At 53.1% G+C, this 17,386-nt stretch overlaps 2 protein-coding genes across 5 annotated transcripts in view; one reads left to right on the top strand and one right to left on the bottom strand.

Annotated features, from left to right (window-relative positions):
- Positions 1–7,920: 7,920 nt before the first annotated feature.
- On the bottom strand, positions 7,921–14,386 carry DBNDD2 (dysbindin domain containing 2). Of its 4 annotated transcripts, none has more exons than XM_055140207.1 (4): positions 14,251–14,386; positions 11,727–11,876; positions 11,049–11,186; positions 7,921–8,592 (listed from the first exon to the last, which is right to left on the bottom strand). In XM_055140207.1, the coding sequence occupies exons 2-4, from the start codon at positions 11,863–11,865 to the stop codon at positions 8,384–8,386; spliced, it is 486 nt and encodes a 161-aa protein (XP_054996182.1). In that variant the 5' UTR covers positions 11,866–11,876; positions 14,251–14,386; the 3' UTR covers positions 7,921–8,383. The 4 variants fall into 4 exon arrangements, with proteins under 4 accessions (XP_054996182.1, XP_054996179.1, XP_054996180.1 ...); XM_055140204.1 differs by lacking the exon at positions 14,251–14,386 and adding an exon at positions 13,646–13,781; XM_055140205.1 differs by lacking the exon at positions 14,251–14,386 and adding an exon at positions 12,701–13,114.
- The window catches only part of TP53TG5 (TP53 target 5), a 25,081-nt gene continuing 21,762 nt past the window's right edge, over positions 14,068–17,386 (top strand). Inside the window, exons 1-2 of the mRNA XM_055140202.1 lie at positions 14,068–14,205; positions 14,761–14,866. The gene's annotated coding sequence lies outside the window, so the exon portion shown is untranslated. The remainder of the gene's footprint in view (positions 14,206–14,760; positions 14,867–17,386) is intronic.

The following is a 17,386-nucleotide window of genomic DNA, read 5'->3' as shown; positions in this document are numbered from 1 at the left end:
GCACATTTACTTTTTTTGTTTGGTTTGTTTTTGTTTTGGGGGTTTTGTTTTGGTTTTTTTGTTTGTTTTCTTTTTTGTTGTTGTTGTTTTTGCCAAAAATAGTAACAAGTCTCACGATGGAGACGTTACTGGTGCCCGCTCGAGCAAATCGATGAGCAAACGGGATGACAGTGATACAGTGATTTTTTTTTCCCCCGCCACATCTGGTGACGCTCAGGGCATACACCTGGAGCATACTTCTGGAGAATCCTGGGATACCGGGGATCGAACCTGGGTCGGCCTTGGGTAAGGTAAAGGCCCTAGTGTTTCTACTATCGCCCTGGCTCCCCTTTTTTTTATTATTATTCAAAATTTTCCAATATATGGCAGAAGTGAAAGAATGAACTCCTGTTAAATGAACATGTTGCCCCATCACCAAGATGCTACCATTAATGTGTTGACTATACTTGTTTCTCATGTATCTGTAAACCAACCCATGAATTTGGGCAGGAAGGATAGTTCAAAGGACTGAGGCGACCCTCCTTATGGCCTCCAAAACCCAGGGGAGGGCTCCTTACACAGCCCCGTGTGACTGTTACTCAGCACTCCTCTAATAAAAATCAAGTAAGAGTGTAGAGTACTTTTTTGTAATCCCTGAGTGTGTCTTAGGGATGAACCCTGCATTCATCTTGATTGATGCCTTTCACAGTCCCAGCATGCAAATCATTAGAGTTTAGTATTTGCTCACACACACACCCTTCTTTTTTTAATGGTGTAAAATTGCATGTAATAAACTGCATGAATCTCAAGTCCACATTCAGTGCATGTGACCATGCATAATGTGTCCAGGACATTGGTTTTACCCACATTTACACACTAACTAGAACATCCCTGAAAGCCTAGAAAGTTCACTAATGCAGCCTTCCTTGTCAACTTTCAGCAGCAAGCATTGTCCTGCTTTTCTGTACAAAATAATTTTTCCTAGAGTTTCATATAATTGGGGCTAGAGTGATAGCACAGCGGGTAGGGCGTTTGCCTTGCACGCGGCCGACCCGAGTTCAAATCCCAGCATCCCATATGGTCCCCTGAGCACCGCCAGGGGTGATTCCTGAGTGTAGGGCCAGGAGTAACCCCTGAGCATCACCGGGTGTGACCCAAAAGGAAAAAAAAAAAAAAAGAGTTTCATATAATTAAACTCTCATTGGCGTGTGTATACTTTCGGGGTAAGCTTCTTTCATGGGAAGAGTGTTTTTGAGAATCATCCATGTTCTTGCATCTTGCATGTTTTCAGTATTTTGTTACTACCTACTGCCCATGAATATACTGTCATCCACTCACCTGTCAGATCCTAAGGGCTCTCACGTCTGCAGTTAGTAGTCTGCTATACAAAGTACTCAGCGCACATATGTTTATAATTTCCCTGGAGTAGATATTTAGGAATGGTCAAAGAGTTAACTTCTTGCTTAATTTTGTAAGAATTGCCATACCTTGCCCCCAACTGTATTATTTTATTCACATACCACTATTGTATCAGAGTTCTGGCTGTTCCGTGCCCCAAATAATACTTCATCATTGATTTTTTTAAAAAATTTAATTCTAGCCATGTGGATGTGTATTGTAGCGGTACCTTGTGGTTTTCATTTGCATTTTCCTGGTGCTTAATGACGTTGAGCAATTTTTTGTGTTTACTGGCCACATATTTTCTTTTCTAAAGATGATTAGAAGATGAGGAAGATGTTTTGCAACTACCTCCTTTTTTACTGGGTTGCATACCTTTTTTATTAGCGAGATGTATAGTTCAGATGATAAATTTCTGCTTGGGCTTTTTCACCTGCCCTGTGGGGATCATATTCTGCAAGTGTCTTCTGTGCCCAGTGTCTTGGTAAAAACTATACTTTTATGAAGAACTATATATATAGATTTAGGAAGGTTTGCCAAGATATGCCTCAACCAAAGAGGAAGTATCAAAAATACGTCTGTCTTGGTTAAAGAAACTTTGGTACATCCACACAATGGAATACTATGCAGCTGTTAGAAAAGATGAAGTCATGAAATTTGCATATAAGTGGATCAACATGGAAAGTATCATGTTAAGTGAAATGAGTCAGAAAGAGAGAGACAGACATAGAAAGATTGCACTCATCTGTGGAATATAAAATAACAGAGTGGGAGACTAACACCCAAGAGTTGTAGAGATAAGGATCAGGAGGTCTGCCCCACAGCTTGGAAACTGGCCTCACATGCTGGGGGGAAAGGAAGCTCAGATAGAGAAGGGAGCACCAAGTAGAAAATGTTGGGAGGACTCATTTGGGTTGGAAGATTCGAACTAAAAGTAGACTATAGACCAAACATGAGGGCCACTCAATACCTCTATTGCAAACTACAACACCTAAAAGGAGAGAGAACAAAAGGGAATGCCCTGCCGAAGAGGCAGGGTGGGATGGTGGGGGATGGGGAGGAGGTGGTGAGAGGGATACTGGGATCATTGGTGGAGGTGAATGGGCACTGGTGGAGGGATGGGTAAATGATCACTGTATGAGTGAAATGCAAACACAAAAGTTCATAAGTTTGTAACTATACATCACAGTGATTTTCTAATAAAATTTTTTTTTAAAAAAATACAACTGTCTTGGGGCTGGAGCGATAGCACAGCGGGTAGGGCATTTGCCTTGCACTCGGCTGACCCGGGTTCAATTCCCAGCATCCCATATGGTCCCCTGAGCACTGCCAGGAATAATTAATTCCTGAGTGCATGAGCCAGGCGTAACCCCTGTGCATCCAACGGGTGAGACCCAAAAAGAAAAAAAAAGTCTGTCTCATGATACCCTCCTTCTCTTTACACCCATTGTTCTGCCCTACTAGACATGGAATAGAAAACTTAAGCTATCAAGCAGATATGAGTTCAGACTCCAAAGCAGACTTTAATCCTTATGTATCTGAATGGTCCTGTCACTTGTCTGCATCTGTAAAACAGATAAGCCAAATTTTATTATTATATGGATTTATGGACACATAGGAGCCAGAACACAGTAAATGCTTAGTAACATTGCTCGTGTTCAAATAATTCTTTCGGAATGATTATCTCCATTTAACGTCTACAAAACTGGAGTACAGAAAATGGCCTAAGATCGGTGAAAGATGGGGCCAAGACTAGAATTTACACAATTGACTCAACTTTCTTCTAAAAGGTGGCTGCAAGGGCTGGAGAGATAGTACAGCAGGTAGGGCACTTGCCTTGTATGCAGTCAACCTGGGTTCAATCCCTGACACCACACATTGTCCCCAAGCCCCACCAGGAGTAAGAGCAGAGGTGGGAGTAAGCCCTAAGCACTACTGGGTGTGACCTCTTCCAAAAAATGAAGTAAAAGGTGGCTACTGTCATGAGTATGAGTTTTTGTTTGTTTGTTTGGGGACCGCACTCAGTGGTGCTCAGGTCTTAGTCCTGGCTCTGCACTCAGGGATCACTCCTGGCAGGGCTTGGGGGAACACTTCGGGTGCCAGGGATCAAACCTGGGTCTGCTGCATGCAAGGCAAATGCCTTACCCACTGTACTATCCAGCCTTTATTTTTGTATTTCAATGCATGTGTTCCCTTGAAACAAACCTTGGGGGGAAAAAAACTCTCCCCATTAATCCAGAGCCAGTAGCCTGCAGAGGAAGCATCTCTTGTCCCTCTGTGGGGTGCTACAGTCCTCCTTACACTTACGCTCCATCCTGCATTAGATTTCCCATCCTCTGCGACCACGTCTGGTCCTGAAGAGCTGTAAGTCACCCGAGCATTTCCATGGAGGAGGCAAGTGGATGATAGGCACCCAAGATGACAACAGCAGAGTTTAGTTCCCACTCTGTCACTCTCTTCGCAGTGGGAACCTCTCCTGTGAGAATCTTCTAGGGAATATTTCCCCGAGGAAACAGGTCCCACCTGTTTCCTCCACAGCCTTGGGTTCTATAGGATGAGTTTGTCTTCCTATCCTGTAGGGATCTCCAGATAAATCTGTGTAGAATCGGTCTGGAAACCCACCCCCTGACAAGTTCTGCAACAGACAGAAGGCACACTGTGGCTTGGGAACCAAGAGCTGGGCTCCTTGCCTCAGATTTGGCTCCCAATTATTCTCCCATCTCTAAGGGCACTTTGTGGCCTGCGGGATGGGGAGAGGGGGGTGGGAGGGCGGCGAGGGTGAAGTCAGTTGGAGATGCTGGCGCTAAAGGCCAGCCAAGTCCCTATGGCTTGGGAAAAGAAGAGACCATTGTCCAACCAGGAAGTGGTCCTGGGGGTCTCAGCTGCTCTTAGACGTCCCCCGGCAGGGCTGGAGGCTCATGGCAGCTCAACTGAAGGCTTCTCTAGATCCATAAACCATTCTTCCTCTTCACAGACCCCTATCTTCCTCTCCCCAGGCACAGTCCCTGCCCCTTCCCACACACATGTTAGCCTTCCGTTCATGGGATAGCGGCAGAACCATCACTCAGTCACTTTGGAGGGAAGCCGGGTGATCCCAGGACCAAGAAGTTTTGCAGAGCTTCAGGCCAGGTGGTTTTGCTACTCCAAAGGAAGGGAGAGGGGGATGGGGAGATAACCCAAAAGTGGGAGCCCATGGCCAGCGTGCAGAGGTCTGCAGTTCACTGCTGGGTACCACCGGTTCACCGCCCCCCCACAAACCCCCACTATACACACCCGCACATCCCAGCACTGCTGCGCACACAAGCTTTTAGACAAAAGCAGCACAAAACTCCCACAAGTTTCTCACTAGCGAAAGAACTGAAAAACTGTCACTTACGGTGGCCTCCTGCAGGGGTGAAGGGGGATGAAACCATGGGAAGACTTGAAGCCCTGTCACTCAGCTACCGCGGCACAAAGAGCTTTGGGGGTTGTGGCTGACGGCCACTGATCCCAGGGGCGGTGTTTGATATGAAGGGCCGTGGGGTTTTCTTCTCTAATATGAGAAATGAATTTTCTGTTTCTTAGCGTCGGGTCCAACAACTCCCCGCTCCGCTCGCCCTTCCTCCCTGGGAAAGCTCGTGCACATCCATGGTTTCACTTACCGCCTACACACTGAGAACTCAACTGTTTATTTTTCCAGCCACAGCCTCTCCTCAAAATCCCACACTCACGGATCTATGTGTCTACCCACCCGGGCTTCTTGGATGTCCCCAAAACACCTCGAACCCAACATGTCCAGAACCAAATCTATGACCTTCTTGAATCGGATTCTCTCCTACAGTCCATCAGAATGAAGAACTCTGGGTCACCACCCTGCTCTATAAATCAAAAGTTCAAGGGTGGCACCCTGGAACTCTTCCTCTCTCGAACCCTTCCATTAAACCACTGGGGATTTACCTTCAGAGTATCTCTTGACCCCTTCTGCTTTCTTGCAGCTCCCACACCTTCCCCTGCATGCTGGGCATGAACTCCTGTCTCTGTGGCTTAATCTTCTCCTGGCTTCCAGGCATCTGCTCTGGGGCCCTCCTATCAGGATCCCACAAGGAACCTGCCAGTCATCTTCCCTAGCTGACTCCTACTCATCCTTCAGATCTCAACTCAAATGCTTCTTCCTCAAGGGAATGACCTCATGTCTCTGAAGAGGCTATTAACTCCTTCCTACCACTAGTCACAGTTGGCAATTTTACATTTGGCCCCTCCCGAGATTAGAGTAGGGTTGTTTCTGTGTGTGTGTGTGTGTGTGTGTGTGTGTGTGTCCACACCCCTTTATTTCCCCCCCCCAACAACCCTAAAGCTATGTTTGGTGGCGCTACATGTGGTGTATACCACAGTATTTCTTGTTTGCTGGAAAGCTAGTACAGGGTGTAAGTCACTTGCCTTGAATGTGGCCAACCCTGGTTCCATCCCTGGCATGGCAGGTAGCCTTGAACACCAGCAGGAGTAACGAGTACCACTAGGTGTGAGCCCAAATCCCCCACCCTAATTTGTTGAGTAAGTGTAATTCAGTTGTTTATACCTGCCTCAACCCAATTAGACCAACCATTATCACTCTTCTCTGGGGAACTGTTTTCTTGGGTGGGGGCTTTATTTCTGTCTTGAGTTTGCTTCTTCCAGCATATTCTCTGAACTGCAGGCAAAATGATCTTTTTCAACAACCAAGTGCAAGTGATGCAATCTACAATCATAATCCATCTTTACTACCAATAAAGTTCAAATTAGTTCATGTGGCCTCTCACGAATAAATTTTGTCTACCCAAGATTCTGGTCCTCTTCTTATTCCTCAGTAACATAACCCTGATTTTATTCACACACCATGTGCCCCACTCAGGGACTATCCCAGCCTCCCCGGTGACGGGGGTACTTCTCAGAGCTTTGACAGGCAGCCAGGAAATCAAGAAGCAGAATTCAGTGACTTGAACGGAAAGAGCTAGTACTTCCGAAAACCAGAATTCCCTTTCTTCTAAGATATTGCTGTGTCCTCGTGTTGGTAAAAACATGAGGCCATTTCATCTATAAGGGAAACATTTCTTGTGTGGGTGAGTTCTGGTCAAGGAAATCAAAGTGGATGCTACTTGGATGTTAAAAAAAAAAATGCTCTTTGCAGTGAGAGTCGATAGCTGACTGGTCTACTCTGGCTGGTCCCCAACTCTGCTTCTACTTTGTGCTGGTTCCAAGGGCACAATGACCTGGGCAGTAGCAGCATTCTTCAGACTTGACTCATCAGAGAAGTAAAGCCATGAACCGAGGATGGCTGAGCAAAAAGGACTCCCAAGAGCCTAGGTCATCCCATACCTGTGGAGCGGTCACGGAGTCCTGCACTTGGGAATTCTTCCGTATGAGGAAGTCCCACCAGTCTTTCCCCAAATAGAGACACTGATCCCTGGGGTAGGGAGACACTGGAAAAATCCAGATTTGGGGCCGGAGAGCTAGAAGAGGGGTTACAGTACGTGCCTTGACCTGGCCGTTCCCAGTTCCATTTCCGTTTTGTTCATTTCAGCTCTAAGTTTTATTACTTCCTCCTGTTTCCTTAGGTCCTTTCTGTTGACTTTTTTCCTAACTGCTCGAGCTGGGTCATGAGGCTACTTCTGTGGGCCTCGCCCCCAGTTAGATCTCTGACACCGCGTTTGGTCCCCTGAGCACAACCAGTGGGTCCCAAAAACCAGGAGAGAGAGAAAAAGGGAAACTACAGGGAGAGGTAGTTGCCTCTGGTGCAACAGGGATGAGGTTTCTATTCGTTCACTTAGAAAGACAGATTTTCAGGGTGGTAGTGAGTGATTTCTTTTCCCTGAAGAGGGGGTGGCAGACCGGGTAAGTTTGGGAACTTCTAATTGATAACTTTGGGGAGGAAGTTGGAAGGGGGGAGGGGGGAGGGAGAGGGGGTCACAGGTGGTGTCAGGGATCAAACTGGGGTCCGGCACACATCAGGTCAGGCAAAAACCTTAAGCCCTGTTCTCTCTGGGCCCCACCGCTGGTTTAGATCTTAAGTCACTGGCACACGGGTTGAAACCAGATAGCAACTTCAAGCGTGTCAGGACTTGACCTTTGATAAATCCAATGTTTCCTGTCACTTCTACCAAAGCCGGGTGGTTTTCAGGTCCCCGGGGCATTGTTCTCTCCATTTCAAGTCTTTCCAAGCTGCTTTTTCTGCTTAGATGACAGCCCCCACCTGGCTCACGCCCACTCAGCCTTCAGATCTTAGCTTCAAAAATCAGCTCCTCAGAGACTGTACGAGTAAGGTGAAGCCGCTATTTTTCTGAAACCAGAGGCGTTCCTTGTCATGTTATTTATTACACAGTGTCCTGTGGTAATTTAACCGATCGCCCCACCCCCACTCCCGCCGGACACAATAAACTCCACCGAGACAGGGCTGTCCCCTGTCCCGTTCAAAACTGTAACCAAAGGCCCAGCACAGATGGAGTGAGAGAGTGAGAGGGAGAGGGCTGCTGATTAGAAAGCTAGAGAAATAAGGAGGGTGCGACACCGTGCAGTGGGAGACATCTAGAGTGGAGGCGAGGGTGGACTGCCGTTTATTACTGACACCGTGCCCTGTCCAAAATATAAAGGATTACGGAAGCAGGATGCTGCAGTACCTCTCCCCTGGAACGCCGAGGAGTCCATGTCCATTCAGACACAACGGTTCAGGGGGCTCTGAGAACGTGGCAGGGGGGCGAGGGAGGGAGGGGTGCTAAGAAAAGCAGCGGCATCCTGTCCAACCTCATCTCCCATCCTCACTTGCCAGCCCTACCCTAGGAAACAAGCCGGAAACGGGTTGAGAGGGTTACTGCAGGCCGAGGTTAGCGGGAGAGGGTCGATTCCCAGAGAGGCCCACCGGCCCACCTTCCTCTGGGGCCCACTTCGGGGTGCGGGGAGGGGGGAAGTCTGCTCTTTTCCACAGTGCCCGGCTGGGCCTCCACGGTCTCAAGTGGAGAAGAGCCAGCTCGGGCCGACAGTCGGTGGGGGCCCACTGCTAGCTGCAGCTTCCGGGTTCTGCCTCTCCAGCGTCCTCGTCCTCCTCCTCCTCGTCGGACTGTGCCAAGGGCGTGTCTGCGCCGCCGTCGCTGGGGTTTGGGCTGTGCAGGTTGGTGGAGGAGTCGGAGGATGAAGAGGAGGTGCGGGACGTGGTCCTGTCTTGCGTGGACATGGGCAGGCTCCGCCCTTCTGCATGGTCGTCCACCCCTGCCCAGAGAGAGAGAAGACCTCGTTAGGGCTCCGGGCACAACTCAAGCTGTCTTGAAGAGGGGCTGGCCAGTGGAGACTGGAGCCCAGAGAGGAGCGGCACATTCCCCGAGTATTCCGGCCAGTCCAGTGAACAGTTAGCTCTCCAATTCCCAGCTCTGTCCACTTGCCTACACTATATCTGGCCTCTGCCATCATAGTTCAACCCAAGAGCACAAGTCCTATTTTTTGTTTTTCTTTTTGGGTCACACCCGGTGATGCTCAGGGATTACTCCTGGCTCTGCACTCAGGAATGACTCCTGGCGGTGCTCGAGGGACCCTATGGGATGCTGGGAATCGAACCTGGATTGGCCGTGTGCAAGGCAAATGCCCTCCCCGCTGTGCTATCGCTCCAGCCCCACATTTTTTCTTTTGGGGGGTGCACATCTTGTGGTGCTCAGGGCTGACTCCTGGCTCTGCACTCAGGGATTGCTCCCGGTGGGCTCCGGCAACCATACAGGGTGCCAGGGGTCAAACCCAAATCTGCTGCGTACAAGACAAGCACCCTCCCCGCTGGACTATCTCTCCAGCCCTCTCAAGTCTTGCTCAGGCCACCTCCTTGCTCCCAGTAGCTTTGGGCAGGCTGCTTTCCATCTTGGGGACTCCGCGGTAAGACAGCTCAGGGGGCGGAGTGCACGCTCTGGATGTGGAAAGCTGGGGACTGAGCTGGAAGTAGTCCCCAAGCACTGCCTGGTACTGCCCAGAAGTGAAAGACAAAGAGTAATTTCTTTCTTTCTTTTTTTTTTTTGCTTTTAGGGTCACACCCGGCGATGCTCAGGGGTTACTCCTGGCTCTGCACTCAGGAATCACCCCTGGCGGTGCTCAGGGGAGCATATGGGATGCTGGGATTCGAACCCGGGTCGGCCGCATGCAAGGCAAATGCCCTAGCCGCTGTGCTATCACTCCAGCCCTGACAAAGAGTAATTTCTCATGAGAGTAAGCAGTTTGAATCATCTAGAGACTACTACTACTACTATTATTATTATTATTATTATTATTATTATTATTAGGGCTGGAGCGATAGCACAGCAGTTGGGCTTTCGCCTTTCACGCGGCTGACCTGAGTTCAATTCCTCCGCCCCTCTCAGAGAGCCTGGCAAGCTACCGAGAGTATGGAGCCCGCAAGGCAGAGCCTGGCAAGCTACCCATGCATATTGGATATGCCAGAAACAGTAACAATAAGTCTCTCAATGAGAGACGTTACTGGTGCCCGCTCAAACAAATCGATGAGCAAGAGGATGACAGTGACAGTGACAGAGACTATTAACTGTGTTTTTTGTGTGTGGGGTGGGAGTCTCCCAAGCCAAGGACTCCACCAGAAATTCTTGAATAACTGGGCCGGTCCATTCCATAGTTCCATTCAAAGGAGGGTCTGATGCTTGTCAGGCCCTGCAGTGTCGGGGACTGTGGGGGCCATCCCTGCAGGTGCGTGGGGGTGCTCCAGGGCTGCTCCTGGCACTGCTTGGGGGACCAGGAGGTGCTGAATCTAATTTGGATCCATCTGGGTCAGGCGCCGGTCTAGTTCTGTCCTAGCTCCCAGCTCTATTAACATTTTTTGGGGGGAAGCCTTGATTAAATTTCGCACACAGTGCTAATGCACTTGACATAGATTAACTCAAGCTTTACAGAGAAGTTGTCAGGGCCAGAAAGCAGAGAAGCTGGTTCAAATCAGCTCTGGGCTAATTCCAAAACCTTACGATGACCTAGAAAGCTCTTATTTAAAACTGCTGGAGTTTCTGGGCAGGTATTTTATAAGCACCCACAGATTTTTATCCTCAAAAACCCTCCTGGATTTAGGTCTCTCTTACTCTCTTCGTTTAGGTGAAGGAGGGGGGCCTGCCCCAGCAGTTCTCAAAAGGTTACTCTTTTTTTCTTTTTTTTGTTTGTATCTTTATTAAGTCATCAGTTTAGTTACAGACATTCAATATTCCAATCCCAACTCCACCACCACTGCATCAAGGGTCACTCCTGCCTTGGTGCTCAGAGGTCATTCTCAGAGATGCCCTGGGACCATGTGGCAGCCGGGGGTGTGGGGGGGGGCGGGGGGGAGGGTCGAACCTGGGTGCCCTATGGGCAAAGCATGTGCTTCAGCCCGATCCCTGGGGAAAATAAAAGTATATTTGTACATAATTTTATTGATCGTATATGATTTTAATGATATGAATTTCCAAGTGTAGAAAAGGCAAAAGCCGGAGAAGTTCAGCATGCCAACAATGTAGAGCCGGTGCCGAGAAACCCGGCTTCCTCCACAGAGCCAACTTCCCAAAAATCTGAACAGAGAGCTATTCACTGGGCGGAACGCCCCCTTCCAGCCCCCTGAGCACGCACTTCCCCCTGCCCAGGCCGGCGGCCTCGCTCAGACCTCTGACATCCGGCTCCAGCTAGTGGGTGCCCCAGACCCACGGAGAGGAACGTACCGGATGTCTGCGGGGTCGGTGGAGGATCTTCACACGGCAAGAACACGTCTGCTCCGTCCGGATCCGCCAGGTCAATGAATTCCACATTCTCCAGCGTATCCACGTTCACTTCCATGGACGAGATACTACCGATAGGGGCTACAGATTTCAAGAAAAGCCAAGTCAAGGGGCTGGAGCGATAGCACAGCGGGGAGGGCGTTTGCCTTGCACGCGGCCGAGCCGGGTTCGAGTCCCAGCATCCCATCTGGTCCCCTGAGCATGGGCAGGGGTAATTCCTGAGTGCAGAGCCAGGAGTGACCCCTGAGCATCGCTGGGTGTGACCCAAAAAGCAAAAAAAGAAAGAGCCAAGTCAAGAGGAGCTGAAAACTTAACAAGTTTCCTGACCCTCTGAGATTTCCTCCCTGCCCCACCCTGGTTCCTCCGTCCCTCACGGAGAGCTCGGCAAGCTACTGAGAGCATCCTGCCCACATGGCAGCACCTGGCAAGCTCCCCGTGGCGTATCCGATATGCCAAAAACAGTAACAACAAGTTTCTCCATGGAGACGTTACTGGTGCCCGCTGGAGCAAATCGATGAACAACGGGACGACAGCGCTCCAGTGCTACCCCCCCTGGTCCTTGAACATATCAGGCTTCCTTCCTGACCCTCCGCTCCCCACCCCTCCGGACCGAGGACTCACGTCGGTGTGACTCGAGATGCAGGTGCGACAGAGGAAAGACAAATTCTGCATCGGGCTGTAAAATATCCTCAAAGAATTTCTGCCGCTCCCGAAGGCGGAGCTGTTGGCGCTCCAGGGCTGCTCGGGGATTTGGATCCATGCCTGGGTCTCCTGGAGAGGGAAGCGCAGGTGCAGCTCTGAGGCAGAGCCGGGGAGGGAGGAGAAAGCCCCAGCACTCGGCATCCCAGAGTCCGTGGGTTCTCCAGACCAGCCTGGAGCTCTCCGCATGGGCCTCTCCTGGAACCAAGTCCGTTACCATCCACTTCCAGTGTCCTGGGGAGGCCCAGCTGGCCCCAGCATCACAAAGGGGACAAGAGTACCAGGCACAGGGAAAGAGGCTCCTCTGTGCCGAGGGCCCACAGCCAACACCACGGCTCAGTCTTATGCTCTGCAGGGAGGGGTTGGAGGAACTGGTCCAGGCCAAGCGAGGAGCCACTTTCTTTCCCCCCCCCCCGCCCCCCATTTACCGGGCCAGGCTTCCCTGCCCCCCACCAGGCCGGAGAAGAGAAGAGCACAGAGATCAGGCAGAGATCTCTTCTACTTCTTAGGCTGTAACACCTTCCTGCCTACCCTCCAGACCCCAGAACCCGGGGCTGCCCCCATCCCTGCCCCAACCGCCAACATCCTGGAAAGCCGAGGCTGTTCCTAAGCGAGTCTTCCTCCGGCCTCAGTCTCCCCCTTTGAACACGGCCTCGGCGCCCTACCTGGCTGGGTCCAGGCCCGCTGGCGAGGCTGCTCTGTCAAACCAAGACGCTGACACATGGGCTATTTACAGGCCCTTCTCTGAACTCCCACAGCTCCGCGTTTGTGCGTCTCCGCCACCCCCTTCTCACGGTCTATTCCACCCCCCTCCCCACACCCACCCAACTAATCAGAGGGCAGGCACTGGCGGGGCGGGCCCCGAGTCCGACTCAGACCCAGCCTCCCCGACCCACCCGGGTGCCCAGAGCCTTCCAGAACGCCGGCGCTCCGGGTCAGCCCAGCCCCTGGGCGGCACGCAGGGACTGCCCGTAGCTCAGTTTCCTTCCTGAGTCCATCCCCGGGGCCGGCGGGGGAGGGGCGGAGGGTCTCTGGCCTGGGGACCAGCTAACGTCTCCATCCTGGGCGCGCTGCTCAGCCCCTCGGGGACCCAGGTCAGCTCCGCCGGCGCGGGGACCCCGCAAAGCCCCGGAGCGCGCCAGGGCCGGGGCCCAGGAAGTGTGGGGGAGCCGGGCCGGCCGTGGAGGAGGGAGGCGCTGACGCCGATTCATTAGGCCGCCCAGGTCACAACTCTAAAAATACCCGGGCCCCTGGGGCCGTCTGCTCGGGCAGCGGGCGGAGGAGGGAGCGCCGGCAGGCGGCGAGCCGCGGGACCCCCGGCTCTCCGGGACGCCCCCTCTCTCTTCCCCTTCCCTCTGCACCCCATCATCCATCCTGGGAGACTGACTCGAGGGGGTTAGGAATAGGGAGTCGGGGGTGGGGGTGGGGAATGGGAGCTTGGCATTGGGATGCCAGAGAGAGGCAGGGAGTTGTTTACAGCACTCAAGGTGCTGGGGAGAGGGGTGAGGAGATTGGGGTGCAGGAGACTAGCAGGGGCCCGGCTGGGTGGGGTGGGGGGTGGCGCAGCAACATGGAGACATCCTCCCGGCCTCTGCCCCACCCGCCCTGAAGTCAGCAGGAGCAAAAGAATTCCCTAAAAATGGACACGGCGCGTTCTGGGGGGAGGGAGGTGGGGGCAGGCGAAAGGGAGAAGGGGGGGAGGCGGAGCGCGCGCGCACCGACACACGCGCGCACAGACACACGCGCGCGCACCCCCCGCTCCCCTCGCGCCCGCGCCCCGGGGGGGGCCCCGTGCCCCCGCCCCCCGCCGCGGCACCTGCGCCCCGGCCGCCCGGCCCTACCTGCGGCGCGCGCGGCCCGGCTGAGTCAGTTGCGTCCGCGCGGCGCGGCGAGCGGCGGGGGCGTGGGAGCGGGGCGCACCGGGCGGGTGGGGCTGCGCCGCCGGCTCCCCCGGGAACCCACGGGCCCTGGGAGCCGGGAACGAGGAAGAGGCGGGAGGCGGAAGTGGGGAGGGGCGCCCGCGGGCACACGCGCTCGCTTCGGGCCTGGCGGGGCCAGTGAGGGGGGTGCCCCCTGGGGCGCGGCCGCGGCTACTTCCAGGACGGGCAAAAAAAAAAAAAAGTTGTCGAGCCCCGCCGCATCCTTCCCTCGCCCCGCGCGTCCTCCTCCCTTTCCGCCCCGCACGCCCAGGTCCACTCTGCCCCGCCCGCCGCTGCCCGGCCTCTCGGCCCACGCAGCATCGCACGCCCGCACCCGCCCGGGACTCCCCGGGCACCGCTCAGGGCTAGCAAGCGCGCGCCCCTCTCCCAAAGGCTCGCGCGCCGGGGACCCAGCTGAAGTCCCGCCCGAGGCGTGGAGGGGAGACGATGCGCCGCGACTCGGGGCAGGCCCGTCTCGACAGGTGCACGGCAGCGAAGACCCCCCCCCCCTTGGCCCCGGGACTCACCAGCCGCCCCTGCTCCCCGCTCCGAGTTTGGACCGAGCCACCGCCCAGCCTCTCCAAGTCCTGGGCGGGGTGGGCGCTGGGACGGGGCGGGCCGCGGGGCCGCGCCCCCAGACGCCGGCGCCGGGCCAGTGGCTTGCGGGTGCTGGGAGGGCCGCTGCACCGCCGGGGGCCAGGATACTTCGGGCCAAGTGGCCAGGCGTCGGTGGTCCCCCTCGCCGCGTCCCGACCCCTGCACCTCCCACCCCACCCCCGGCGTAGGGCGAAGGTGCCGGCCTCGCTGCCCACGCCCGGCCTTCTCCTTTCTGCCACTTCTGTGCTTCTAGCTCCAGAAGCCACGGAGGGTGCGGGAGGGCGTCGGTCCCAGGGGCTCCTGCCTGGGGTCCCTCCATCAGTCAGCAAACTCCCCCCCCCCCACGAGCTAGCCAGGACTCCCAGTTTCCCTCCTGTCACATCCAAACACACCTCCGCTTCCTGTGATTTTCTTCCCTAAATCTCTTTCCCATCCACCAGGTCTCACGGTTCCCATCGCTCTCTCTTCCTCAGAAGTCGGCTGGCTGGTTTCTTTCCAGCACCTCCATGTCCCACACAGCGGCCAGACACGGCCTCAGATCCAAGTGTAAGTGTGGCACCCTCTAATCTCCCCTTCCCAGCCTCGCCATCGTCAGGACAGAATCTGGGGTCGGACATCTGAGCAGCATCTTAAGAGTTGCCTTCCAGGCGCTTGTGCAAAGGGCTGGAGGTGAGGAGAAGGAGCAGGCTCAGGGAGCAGGGAATCCACACGAGGAAGGAAGGCACTACCTCGCCCTGTGCTCCTGGGATGGCAAAACCACCCAGTGCCACCCACTACGAGCTGCTAGCCCACCATCTATTTTTATTTTTGTTTTGGGGGCCACCCCCGGCAGTGCTCAGGGATTACTCTTGACTCTGCACTCGGGAGTTACACCTGCTGCTGGTGCTCAGGAGACCATATGGACTGCTGGGAGTTGAACCCCAGCTGGCCACGTGGAAGGCAAACACCCTCCCTGCAGTCCTACTGCTCTGGCCTCTCTCCCACATCTGACCCACAGAGGAACAAAGGTGGAGGCGGCCGTGCAGGGGTTATAGACCCGAGCCAGGTGCTCCGGGCCATAAAACTACCTGGGCATCTGGCCCTGCTGAAGCGTAAACACAAACTTCTCTGATCCTCAATTTCCTTGCTTATTAAATGGGAATAATGAATCCCTATCTCTTCCTCTCTCGTGAGATAACGCATATATAAATAACGCTTAGGGCCGCGCTCGGGTACCCTGGAGATGCTCAATAAACATTAACTGTTTGGCTCGCGCTGGGTTCTGAGACAAGTGGGAAAGTGCTTTCTGCCATGGATTTCTGTAGCTGACAGGAAGGAGGGCCTAATAGCTCATGCGTCTGCAGAGCTCCTTATGCATCAGTCACTCTGACAAGTGTTTTGCATAGATTAACCCTGTAAGTCCTCGGAACAATCCCGGGAGGTAAATGCTGTTATTCTTTCTCTCTGACATAATCCCATAAAGTGAGCGCTGTTATTATTTCTATCTGGCACAGAGAGAAACTGAGACACAGAGCGGGGTAGGTCCTGGTCCAAGGCCACACAGCTAGTCAGTGATGCAGCTGGAGTTTAAGCCAGGGAGGCCACCAGAGCCTGCTTTTGACCACTGCTCCCTGCCTTTCCCCCTTTTTCTCCTCTTGCAGTTTTCATCCTTCAAGAAATCATTGGGGGCTGGGGGGGCGGGGCTGGAGCGATAACACAGCGGGTAGGGCATTTGCCTTGCACGCGACCTGGGTTCAATTCTCAGCATCCTATAAGGTCTCCCGAGCGAGCACTGACAGGAGTCATTCCTGAGTGCAGAGCCCGGACTAACCCGATGCATCACTGGGTGTGACCAACAAAGAAGAAAAAAATCGTTTGGTCTATTTGATTCTCTGTCTTCATTAATGGATGAAACAAAAATATTTGGGTCCATTTCCAAGCACAGAGGAATGAGGCCAAGTCAGGAGCAGAGTGGATGAAAGACCAGCTCCCAGAATCAGCTCCCCTCTTTTTTTAAATCTTGGGTCACACCAGCTATGTGCTCAGGGCTAACTCCATGCTCAGGGATCACCCCTGGCAGTTCTCGGGGGACCATATGGGGTGCTGGGGATTGAACCAGGGTCGACTGTGCAAGGCAAGCAACCTGCCCACTGTACAACCTCTCTGACCCCCACTCCCTTTATTTCAAGTCCATGCAGGCCTGTTCTGAGCTTTCCCTAAGATGTGAATATATCAGGACCTCTCTGTGCCTTCTCTTAACCTAATATTTGCAACTTGAAGGGAAATAGAGAAGGAAAAATCAACTTGACTAGATAATAATTCAGTGGGCTACTCTGAACAGGTATCAAAGTTAAAAAAAATTAAAATAGATCCAAACAGCAACTCCACAGGGATCTCAAATGGCAGTAAAATGTGTTTGGCCAGGATTTCTGGCTTCCTCCTAGGATGCAGAAAACCGGGACAAACATCTTTACCACACAAATAACAATTTTGAAAAGTCCTTAGGTCAGTTTTAAGATGAAAAAACTTTTTTCAGACCCATCACAGTGGGCTGGAGCAATAGCACAGCGGGTAGGGGTGTTTGCCTTGCACGCAGCCAACCCGGGTTCAATTCTCAGCATCCCATATGGTCCTCCGAACACCACCAAGAGTAATTCCTGAGTGCAGAGCCAGGAGTAACCCCTGTGTATTGCTGGGTGTGACCCAAAAAGCAAAAAAATAAATAAAACAGATCCATCACAGTGCTCAGGTTGCACGGCAACCGATTAACCTGAATTCCTGAATAACCTGAATTCACCTGAATTCCAAAAGATAAGCCTGTCCAAGAAGAAATAAGATGTAGACACAGCACACTTGAGAATTGGGCAGACGATGACGTCTCTGTGTGTTCAGATAAGAAGCACGTGGCTACATTCTTTGGGAACTGCTTAAGGCCCAGGATGGCTAGCTTGAGAGCACACAATCTGAGAGTCCCTTGAACGGAAACTCAACAAAACCCAAACCCAGTTCAACTCCGGAGTCAACAGATGCAATCAATTGAATTGACTCCATCCTCCACTCTCACAAGATGAGATATGAGATATGACA

Source organism: Sorex araneus, chromosome 5, assembly GCF_027595985.1.
Source record: "Sorex araneus isolate mSorAra2 chromosome 5, mSorAra2.pri, whole genome shotgun sequence".
In the NCBI taxonomy this organism is placed as follows: domain Eukaryota; kingdom Metazoa; phylum Chordata; class Mammalia; order Eulipotyphla; family Soricidae; genus Sorex; species Sorex araneus.
This window is presented reverse-complemented; position numbering and strand designations above follow the sequence as displayed.

Excerpts from the sequence above, each read along its gene's own strand:
- DBNDD2 (XM_055140203.1), bottom strand. The coding sequence starts at position 12,527 with ATGTGTCAGCGTCTTGGTTTGACAGAGCAGCCTCGCCAGCGGGCCTGG. Across the intron at positions 11,877-12,469 it reads GCGGGCCTGGACCCAGCCAG|GAGACCCAGGCATGGATCCA; the intron begins GTAGGGCGCCGA and ends TTCCCTCTCCAG. Across the intron at positions 11,187-11,726 it reads GCATCTCGAGTCACACCGAC|CCCCTATCGGTAGTATCTCG; the intron begins GTGAGTCCTCGG and ends TGAAATCTGTAG.